We start from the raw sequence: 12103 nt of genomic DNA, 5'->3' as shown, positions 1-12103 counted from the left end.
GCAAGTTTGCACAAAATCAAACCTCAGACTTACTCGATTTTTCGCTCTTTACAACTTCCGCTTGACTAAAATCACAACTCTAATTTGACTGCTCAGTTACGTGAAAACCGAAAAAAGCGTGAACAGATCTTAAAAACGTCGGTAGAATTGCTCTTGATCAACTGGTGGGAGCTCTAATCATTCAATTGCAACCTGCTTCAGTCGGGGGTGGGGGCCTATATGGAGACTTAGAAGTTCAATAGTGGGCTTCAAATAACAACATTAGAGGTTAAGATATACCACTATTAAGATTTAAAGTGAAAAATGGCACCAGTTTCGGCGCACTTTTCATTTGACTTTTAGTATTAAATTGCCGCCAATTGAGTTCAGCTGCTTGAAATTGTGATTGAGAGAGAATTGTAGATTACGCGAAACGCAAAAACTCAAGGGCGTAAAAGTCACTCGAAAAGTCAAAACCGTCAAGCGAAAATTTTGCTTAAAAAAAGACACAAACGTTTACAGTAAATGCTATGAACTTCGTTCAAGAGCAATTAAAAAGACAGCACACCAATACAATCCAAATACTTTGGATTGTAAAAAACCAAGAGAAGGCCAATAATAGCGCCTCAGCTATCGCTCTGCGGCTATTTAAAATAGTTACACCAAAAAACCGTAGCTTTAAGGGGCGGAAATATTTATCCTGCTTTTGATTTTCGAAGACCATTTCTAAGATGCGGCTATTTTTCAAGCCTTCAACCATTTTTTTAACGAACTATTATCTCAGTGGACGTGAAGCAACTACCTCGGGAGTTGAGCACAAATATCTTTAGCCATCTCATTAAGAAAGAAAGCAAACAAGCGTGTGAATCATTGTATTTTTCGTTATTTTGGAACATGAATGAGTTGGTTCCGAAGAAAAACCTATTTCTTCGGTTCTGTATAAGATATGGCAAGCTATTACCAACAATTTGATTAGTTTCTCCGACACAGACATTGAAGTCTTCACTTTGCGGTGCAAATATACATGATTTAACAAGTTAACCGGAAGCAAAATCCAGGGGATAATTCGAGTTAAACACGCGATTAAAAAAACACGCAAATGAAGAAAGGCGACCAAATTTAGATGATAGAATAGGACTGATCTCATTCTTCACATTTCACCATTACCTGATCATCAATTTTGATTTATCTGCTTGTCCATTCTTAAGTATATCCTTGATGCCGTCCTGACCTTTTTCTCAATGTGCAGATATATTTTACTTCAATTATTGTAGATATAATGTGTAGATATATTTTTACCTCAAGATAACTTCAATTATTATAATTACTATTTAGAAGTCCTTCAGGTCTATTAATTGGAGATAAATCACCCAAAATGTATCATTCGAACAGGAACTGAACGATGACCAAGAACCGAGGCAACAGACTTCAAACTATATCCGGTGCCGAACCATAAAGACATCACGGCGAAACAGTTAGCCACTATTATGAACCCAACAGTGCAAAATGGATTTCTTAATTTGAATATTAGTTACATTATATAGCAATTTTCTCAAAATTTAGCTCAGCTTATTTGTACGGGGATGTTTAGACAGAACGTCATTGGTGATAGCAACCGATGGTTCAAATATTCTAATCTTACTACAGAATAGCCAAAACCTCAGGATGCTCACTTGGCCAGGAAGACACGAATGTTTAGATAGATTTCGAAGCAATCATGTACTTCGTCTAAAAGTCGCAGCCCCAAATTTACAAATCGCTTGATTATGATTTCTTTTGTGCGTTGTTGCAAAAATAGATTTGAAATGTCAGCAAAGATGCGCGACAAGACAACTTTTCTCAGTATAAACATCTTTCACATAACTACGGCTTCTCCATTATGACTGAAAAAACGTTGTTCAACTTTAATGACAATTTTTGTCGGTTTCTAACATCGCCTTTGCTCAATTCGATTAAAAGGTATTACGCGAAAAACACTTTAGTTGAAATTGTACCTTCAAACAGAGATACAAAATTAAATTAAGTAACATTTGCAATATCGAGATCTGTTACATCCCACTTTAGGTCGACTTCTTGTTATTAGAGACGGCTTTCAAGAGGCAATTTTTGAACAGATATAATGAAACTTCAGCTCTATTAAGGCACTAACTGATATAATGAGAGCTATTTCATTTCAAATTTTGGCACTGAGAGGGGGTAGAAAAATCATGTGTGGGTGGTAAGGCGAGTTTGGGGTTCAAAACTCCCAAGAATTGCCATTCACAGAATGGATTTGTCTCCTCAGTATTTTCAGTGCATAGCATAATTTGAGACCAGCAAGGCTCAAAGAGAACTGCAAATACTTATTGCCCTCTACTTTTACCAGTATATCCCATTCTTCGGTCATAACAAAAATCAGATAGAAAAAAAGACCGACATAATATAATGGCAACAAAACTGATTGGTTTTAGAAAAACCGGTAGAAAATCAATTCTGACATTTGATCCGTAGAAAAGCACAATAATACTTCCTACAAGTTTCGTTGGAAATAACAACTATAAATAATGGCTTTACCTTATTCAGTCCTGTACCACTCATCCCAACATGCAAAGGTGTGCTTGAAATACTAGAATTGATTGAAAACTGTCCGCTATTGATTGTCATTTCGGAACCCTGTCTACCGTCCAAATCAGCACTATAGACGCTACTTTGAGGAGCCACCGATTCCAGATCCGAATTGATTGTGCTATCTGAGTTCTCCCGCTTGACGAAGTTCTCCCGCTTTTTTAACGAACTATTATCTCAGTGGACGTGAAGCAACTACCTCGGGAGTTGAGCACAAATATCTTTAGCCATCTCATTAAGAAAGAAAGCAAACAAGCGTGTGAATCATTGTATTTTTCGTTATTTTGGAACATGAATGAGTTGGTTCCGAAGAAAAACCTATTTCTTCGGTTCTGTATAAGATATGGCAAGCTATTACCAACAATTTGATTAGTTTCTCCGACACAGACATTGAAGTCTTCACTTTGCGGTGCAAATATACATGATTTAACAAGTTAACCGGAAGCAAAATCCAGGGGATAATTCGAGTTAAACACGCGATTAAAAAAACACGCAAATGAAGAAAGGCGACCAAATTTAGATGATAGAATAGGACTGATCTCATTCTTCACATTTCACCATTACCTGTTCATCAATTTTGATTTATCTGCTTGTCCATTCTTAAGTATATCCTTGATGCCGTCCTGACCTTTTTCTCAATGTGCAGATATATTTTACTTCAATTATTGTAGATATATTATGTAGATATATTTTTACCTCAAGATAACTTCAATTATTATAATTACTATTTAGAAGTCCTTCAGGTCTATTAATTGGAGATAAATCACCCAAAATGTATCATTCGAACAGGAACTGAACGATGACCAAGAACCGAGGCAACAGACTTCAAACTATATCCGGTGCCGAACCATAAAGACATCACGGCGAAACAGTTAGCCACTATTATGAACCCAACAGTGCAAAATGGATTTCTTAATTTGAATATTAGTTACATTATATAGCAATTTTCTCAAAATTTAGCTCAGCTTATTTGTACGGGGATGTTTAGACAGAACGTCATTGGTGATAGCAACCGATGGTTCAAATATTCTAATCTTACTACAGAATAGCCAAAACCTCAGGATGCTCACTTGGCCAGGAAGACACGAATGTTTAGATAGATTTCGAAGCAATCATGTACCTCGTCTAAAAGTCGCAGCCCCAAATTTACAAATCGCTTGATTATGATTTCTTTTGTGCGTTGTTGCAAAAATAGATTTGAAATGTCAGCAAAGATGCGCGACAAGACAACTTTTCTCAGTATAAACATCTTTCACATAACTACGGCTTCTCCATTATGACTGAAAAAACGTTGTTCAACTTTAATGACAATTTTTGTCGGTTTCTAACATCGCCTTTGCTCAATTCGATTAAAAGGTATTACGCGAAAAACACTTTAGTTGAAATTGTACCTTCAAACAGAGATACAAAATTAAATTAAGTAACATTTGCAATATCGAGATCTGTTACATCCCACTTTAGGTCGACTTCTTGTAATTAGAGACGGCTTTCAAGAGGCAATTTTTGAACAGATATAATGAAACTTCAGCTCTATTAAGGCACTAACTGATATAATGAGAGCTATTTCATTTCAAATTTTGGCACTGAGAGGGGGTAGAAAAATCATGTGTGGGTGGTAAGGCGAGTTTGGGGTTCAAAACTCCCAAGAATTGCCATTCACAGAATGAATTTGTCTCCTCAGTATTTTCAGTGCATAGCATAATTTGAGACCAGCAAGGCTCAAAGAGAACTGCAAATAATTATTGCCCTCTACTTTTACCAGTATATCCCATTCTTCGGTCATAACAAAAATCAGATAGAAAAAAAGACCGACATAATATAATGGCAACAAAACTGATTGGTTTTAGAAAAACCGGTAGAAAATCAATTCTGACATTTGATCCGTAGAAAAGCACAATAATACTTCCTACAAGTTTCGTTGGAAATAACAACTATAAATAATGGCTTTACCTTATTCAGTCGTGTACCACTCATCCCAACATGCAAAGGTGTGCTTGAAATACTAGAATTGATTGAAAACTGTCCGCTATTGATTGTCATTTCGGAACCCTGTCTACCGTCCAAATCAGCACTATAGACGCTACTTTGAGGAGCCACCGATTCCAGATCCGAGTTGATTGTGCTATCTGAGTTCTCCCGCTTGACGAAGTTCTCCCGCTTTTTTAACGAACTATTATCTCAGTGGACGTGAAGCAACTACCTCGGGAGTTGAGCACAAATATCTTTAGCCATCTCATTAAGAAAGAAAGCAAACAAGCGTGTGAATCATTGTATTTTTCGTTATTTTGGAACATGAATGAGTTGGTTCCGAAGAAAAACCTATTTCTTCGGTTCTGTATAAGATATGGCAAGCTATTACCAACAATTTGATTAGTTTCTCCGACACAGACATTGAAGTCTTCACTTTGCGGTGCAAATATACATGATTTAACAAGTTAATCGGAAGCAAAATCCAGGGGATAATTCGAGTTAAACACGCGATTAAAAAAACACGCAAATGAAGAAAGGCGACCAAATTTAGATGATAGAATAGGACTGATCTCATTCTTCACATTTCACCATTACCTGTTCATCAATTTTGATTTATCTGCTTGTCCATTCTTAAGTATATCCTTGATGCCGTCCTGACCTTTTTCTCAATGTGCAGATATATTTTACTTCAATTATTGTAGATATATTGTGTAGATATATTTTTACCTCAAGATAACTTCAATTATTATAATTACTATTTAGAAGTCCTTCAGGTCTATTAATTGGAGATAAATCACCCAAAATGTATCATTCGAACAGGAACTGAACGATGACCAAGAACCGAGGCAACAGACTTCAAACTATATCCGGTGCCGAACCATAAAGACATCACGGCGAAACAGTTAGCCACTATTATGAACCCAACAGTGCAAAATGGATTTCTTAATTTGAATATTAGTTACATTATATAGCAATTTTCTCAAAATTTAGCTCAGCTTATTTGTACGGGGATGTTTAGACAGAACGTCATTGGTGATAGCAACCGATGGTTCAAATATTCTAATCTTACTACAGAATAGCCAAAACCTCAGGATGCTCACTTGGCCAGGAAGACACAAATGTTTAGATAGATTTCGAAGCAATCATGTACTTCGTCTAAAAGTCGCAGCCCCAAATTTACAAATCGCTTGATTATGATTTCTTTTGTGCGTTGTTGCAAAAATAGATTTGAAATGTCAGCAAAGATGCGCGACAAGACAACTTTTCTCAGTATAAACATCTTTCACATAACTACGGCTTCTCCATTATGACTGAAAAAACGTTGTTCAACTTTAATGACAATTTTTGTCGGTTTCTAACATCGCCTTTGCTCAATTCGATTAAAAGGTATTACGCGAAAAACACTTTAGTTGAAATTGTACCTTTAAACAGAGATACAAAATTAAATTAAGTAACATTTGCAATATCGAGATCTGTTACATCCCACTTTAGGTCGACTTCTTGTAATTAGAGACGGCTTTCAAGAGGCAATTTTTGAACAGATATAATGAAACTTCAGCTCTATTAAGGCACCAACTGATATAATGAGAGCTATTTCATTTCAAATTTTGGCACTGAGAGGGGGTAGAAAAATCATGTGTGGGTGGTAAGGCGAGTTTGGGGTTCAAAACTCCCAAGAATTGCCATTCACAGAATGGATTTGTCTCCTCAGTATTTTCAGTGCATAGCATAATTTGAGACCAGCAAGGCTCAAAGAGAACTGCAAATAGTTATTGCCCTCTACTTTTACCAGTATATCCCATTCTTCGGTCATAACAAAAATCAGATAGAAAAAAAGACCGACATAATATAATGGCAACAAAACTGATTGGTTTTAGAAAAACCGGTAGAAAATCAATTCTGACATTTGATCCGTAGAAAAGCACAATAATACTTCCTACAAGTTTCGTTGGAAATAACAACTATAAATAATGGCTTTACCTTATTCAGTCGTGTACCACTCATCCCAACATGCAAAGGTGTGCTTGAAATACTAGAATTGATTGAAAACTGTCCGCTATTGATTGTCATTTCGGAACCCTGTCTACCGTCCAAATCAGCACTATAGACGCTACTTTGAGGAGCCACCGATTCCAGATCCGAGTTGATTGTGCTATCTGAGTTCTCCCGCTTGAAGTTCACTCCGGACCCAGTCTCTATGAATCCTGAATCTCCGTTTGAGTAGTTCTTCCCACCGCTACTCTCAGTCGATTTGAGCTGCAAAAACATTGTCATTACAAATTTAACAGTTTCTCAAACTTCAGTTAAAATTTACGGTTACAAACGCACTTCTAGTTACATTTAGCGTGCTCAAGAGAGAGGTCTCATATTATGCCGTTTAACTAATAACAAAATCAAGCTTAAGTTTTTAAATTAAATATACTTTAGTTAAATGAAAAAGCAACGATTTAATGGTTTCAATGATTGTTTAAGCTAAACTATCCGCAAAATTACGAAAACAGTGGTATGAAAGCAATGCATGCAAGCATGAACACATGCTCCTGTTACTTCTGCAAAACAACAGTTGGTAAAAAGTGACCGACATGCATAAACGACAAATGAGTACGATACAATACATGTAAAGTGACCCGAAAATGATCAGTACATTAGACTAAGGTAGCTACGGAAGCAAACATTCAACAATCTTACAATCAGGACATATATCGTCTTTACAACAGCCGCCCCAATTTTTTAGTTTAACCACCAAATTAGAGCCAAGTTACTCAGGGCAAAAAGGGGACAATTCATGTCCGTACCAGTTTTGGTACCTAGTATGACACGCAATTACTTCTTTAAAACCATTTTTGATACTGGCAACTAGAAAGCAAAAATAAGTCTGTATTAGAACGAGTGTTCATTTGTTTTTCGACCGATACTTTAAGGGGGGCTGCAACTGTATGCTCAATATTTTCATTTAGCCAATTTTGAAAGATTGGTACATTTTATCTCAACAGCAGTTGAAGAACCTAATTTATCTAAACTATATACCGCAACAGCAGTAAACACCATTACCAAAAACGTAGTGCATTTTAAAGACTTCAAACTCAGTGGCATTATTTTAGTTGTTTCTAAACTCCGCATGCATTTTAAAGATTTTTTGACTTCAGAAGGAAAATGAGTAAACTTGGTAATCAGTAATGTGGATTTCAACAAAAATCAATTTTCTTGAATTTTTTAAGTCTTGAGAAACAAACTTTTATGACAACTCGATTAGTCGTCAAGCTAAATCTCAATCGAAGTAACAGCCATTCACACTGTTTCGTGGCATGGATGGAAAAAATTGAATGTTATTGGTTCTAAAATGATTTGATGTTTCAAAGTTCATCTGTTGAAACAGCTTCTCAGTTCAATCTACATAACTTGTGGAATACACAGCAGCCAATAATCCGACAAACAAGCAAGCTTAATTTTGAGACGGTCGAACACGTGGAAAATCACAGATAGAAATTTCGTTGTCGTTGTAAATGCTTGACAGAGCTGGGTTCAGCATGCTATCTGAGCCGGAACTCGGTTTGGTTCCATTTGGTCATCTAGTAACGTTATTTTGAGAAAAGAAATACACAGGATATAAAAAATACGAACACTATTTAGACAAAAAAAACTGTCAAGCTAACATTTTGTATAAAAAGGACAAACGAAGTCAATAATTGCTGCAAACTTTGTTAGTGAGCAATTAACGAAATCTAAAAAATTATAACCGACTCAGATTGCTCAGAAATTAACCCCATTGATTCCCGTAACCCCGGGGATTGAAAGAACAAAATTGATTTTCATACAAACATATACAAAAATGTGTGCTATTTCAAATGAATTTCGTAGTTGAGAAACATAACCGACTAAGACTAAACGTCGGAAAAATTGCTCTCGAACAACTAGTGAAGCGCTAATCAATTGCAGCTTGCTTCAGTCTGGGGGGGGGGGGGGAGAGGGGGAGCCTAAATGGGACTAGGAAGTTCAATAGTGGGCTTCAAATAACCACATTAGAGGTTAACATATACCACTATTAAGATTTAAAGTTAAAAAAATGGCAACAGTTTCGGCACACTTTTCATTTGACTTTTAGTATTAAATTACCGTCAATTCAATTCAGCTGCTTGAAGTTGTGATTGAGAGAGAATTTTAGATCACGTGAAAAGCAAAAACGCAAGGGGCGTAAAAGTCACTCGAAAAGTCAAAATTGTCAAGCGAAAATTTTGCATGAAAAAACATAGCCGGTAGAATACCGGAAACGACTCGAATCGTCGTGCATTATAATCTAACCTAACCTTACCGAAATCAGAACATCAAAATAGACAAGAAAAACAAGTAGCCCAACAAACCACATTAAAGTGCTTTGAAAATACCGACAATTTTTTAGGTGCGGGGGGCGCTAGGTGGGGTGGATGGGTAGATAGGTGGGGAGGTGGGAAGTGCTGGGGTAGTTGGGTGGGGGGGGGGGGGAGAGGTGGGGTAGTTAGGTGAAGGGAGGGGGAAGGGGTAGGTGCGGGTGGTAAGTTGGGGCGAGGGGGGGAGGGAGGTAGGTAGGTGGTGAGGGGGGGGGGGTAGGTGAGTGGGTTGAGCGGTGCAGTTTAGATAATTAAGGGTGACTTATATAGGATCAAAAACTCTCAGAATGACCTCTTCACCTTAAACATTGCCAGCAGTTCCTAATTACTATACATTACAAACGAAGTTACTGTTAAAGTCCAATGTTAGAAAACACAAGTCAACAATCAAAAACGGAGGTAAATGCTCGAACAAAAAAGTCAAAACTCAAATTATGAAAAAACTTGCTTTATGCATAAAAAACCTGTAGAATCTCAATACTCCTCTTCGGGTCGTAAAAAGACAAACGTTTACAATAATTGCTATGAACTTCGTTCAAGAGCAAATAAAAATCAGGTTACCTAATGAGAGGACAAAGAGATTAGCATCAATACCAAACAATAGAGCTTGTAACTAAGACTACAAGTTCAAATAACAGGCATCTTCAACCGATTTTTATGGGTTTATCCATTTTCTATTCTTGATTTCATTTCCAATATTGACCCTGCTCATTTTAAATTGCTTTGAGGAGTAGCTGCTGTACAGAAGCACGTTAATTAGCCTACAAGTCAATTAGCCTAAGAGGAAAAAACTTTTACGCAAAACTGTTGAACACGTTAATTAGCCTAAGAGGAAAAAACTTTTACGCAATATGTTGAACACTCTGCGAAAAAAAATTTGTTCTTAGAATCCATACAGTAAACTTGCAGAAATTGATGAGCCACAAAGTAAGAAAGGGTTTAAAAAAAGATCATTTTTTTGAAAAATCTGAAAAACAATTGTGTCAGAGTAAAAATCACATAACTGCATAAAATACACTAACATCAAATAAAATAACTAAGGACTGAAGCCGATAAATTGACTAAACTAAACCACAGTAGGACAATGAGACCTGTTATTATTAAAAAGGAGAAAAAAAGCAACATACGGAAAAAACTAACAAGGAGGCTCGGTAATGTGCGTACACACATACATAATGTTAAGACGCCGCTCATCCACGTTTTGACTCAATTGTATAGCTGCTGGATTAGAGGGCCGATGCGTTGCCATTTATGATGGTACAGGACAGGACAAACGTAAAAATCAAAGAATGGCCAACACTTATTACGACCAAAACTTGATGTCTATAAACGAAATCACAGAAAAACAGAACAAAACAATTTATCTTGTACTTCATTAGATAAGATATGAGACCTGTCAATAATGAGATTTGATAACAGGTCGAAAAGAAAGAGCAAAAAGGGGCAAAGTCCAAAAATACGTTTCTATTTTTGAAAGCAACCAATTTCATAATGATCAAACGTATCAATACGTATCAACTTGGCTTATTAAAAAGGTTAATTTAAACCTCATAAGAAGCAATTCAGAACCGTCATTATCCATTATACGTCAAGCGAATACAAAAAGAACGGCAAAAACAAAAAAATTAAGTAAATTTTACAAGAAAACGGTATCGCAAACGTTAAAATCACATGCTATTTATGAAAAACATTAAATGTCTTCGAAAGTACATTTCTCAAGGCCAATTGAGCCACCCCTTTAGTGTGATAATGTGGTAAGGAAACAAAACATCAAAATTCGGCAAATATCCAAAAATCCCACTTCTTATGAAAATGCGTAGTACCAAAACCGAGAAACCTTTAGTTGAAAAGTAAACCATTATAAAAATTGGATCTTGCTACACTAGAAAGAGGATGTGACCTGTCGTCAGAGACCAAGCTACATAATTGATAAATGATAAGATAAAAGTGACAGCCCAAATATTTTCAACAATTCAAACAAACTACAAAAACTTAAAAGGAAAGCAGAATAATTTGCAACTTCGTAGGGAGCCAATTGTACTTATTGTTGATGAGACCGAATCATAGGACAATAAAAACCAAATACGGACAGAACAAAATTTCAAACAATTTATCGACACAAGTGTTGAAGCCATTAAAATTATAAGACATTGAAAACCATTAAATATTTTAAATCCATAAAAACGCTTGACTTTTTCGCTCTGCTCTATTTCGATTTTAAATGGGTCTTCTTTGTGAAAAAGACATTAAAAAGAACCATATATATTGAACAGCATCGAAAATTCCCAAAACTCTTACAAATAAACAATTCTTATCTCCCAATATGTCAGTCAAAATAAAATCAACGGAAAATTATGCTTTTAGCAACATACAGTTGATGAGCCCTGTCAATAAGGAGACAGTTTTTTGTTGACGACCATATATAATGTGAAGTACAAAAACATATTCATTTAAAAAATAACAGTCATCAAATTAAAACCGTTAGCTTTAACCTGAAACCAGTAAATAGAATCATTCAAACATCAAATACAGTTCAAGCAACATACAGTTGATTATGTCTTCAAAGAAAACCAAGAGCTTTTCTTTGAAGAAATAATATATCTTTATTTGGCTTCACTTTATTGTAAATCGGCTTTTTCAATGATTGGACGGCGATTTGAAAACATTCTCGCCAGTGATCAGCATTAAATTACCAAAAAATTTGAAAATATTTTGAAAACGCTCCAAAATAATACGAAAAATTATTGATTGTAAGAATCCAAGATGAGTCCAAACCTAGCACTAATTTTGCAGCGTCCAAAAAAACAATCAATTATTCAATATAATTACAAAATAGATCATTTAGGAAATGAAATATTTCATTAAACCAAAAAAATTGATGCATCTTTTGCAATTATTGAGATTTTTCTCAGAGATTGCGCGAAAATTTTATTCCCAGAGGCTCAAATAAGAAAGGAAAGTACACCTAGCCTGTTTGGAGTTTTCAAAGATTGCGACAGCAAGTGTTGTCTCTAATTCCTCTATATTGAAACAAAGTGGTATAAAATCGTATTTGGAGCCATTGTCGATAAAAAAAGTCCAATATTCAAAAATTTAGCAAAATCATTAACTAAAAGACGGACAAAACCAATGGCCACGCCTCCTCTATCTTTAAAAGTAAAACTAAAAACACTTTTGTTAACAAT

General features: G+C 35.8%; 2 protein-coding genes across 2 annotated transcripts in view; both read right to left on the bottom strand.

The window, feature by feature from the left end:
- The window catches only part of LOC142353412 (small ribosomal subunit protein eS6-like), a 330099-nt gene that overhangs the window by 236451 nt on the left and 81545 nt on the right, over positions 1 to 12103 (bottom strand). The gene's annotated exons all lie outside the window — the stretch shown is intronic.
- Positions 1 to 12103, bottom strand: part of LOC142353343 (uncharacterized) — a 76196-nt gene that overhangs the window by 31487 nt on the left and 32606 nt on the right. Inside the window, exon 3 of the mRNA XM_075405576.1 lies at positions 6535 to 6810. Coding sequence (XP_075261691.1) covers positions 6535 to 6810 — 276 coding nt within the window. The remainder of the gene's footprint in view (positions 1 to 6534; positions 6811 to 12103) is intronic.

The sequence above is a fragment of the Convolutriloba macropyga genome, chromosome 14 (assembly GCF_964194025.1).
Source record: "Convolutriloba macropyga chromosome 14, txConMacr16.3, whole genome shotgun sequence".
Classification (NCBI taxonomy): Eukaryota; Metazoa; Xenacoelomorpha; order Acoela; family Convolutidae; genus Convolutriloba; species Convolutriloba macropyga.
The sequence above is the reverse complement of the archived record's forward strand: the minus strand, read 5'-3'. Positions and strand labels throughout refer to the sequence as shown.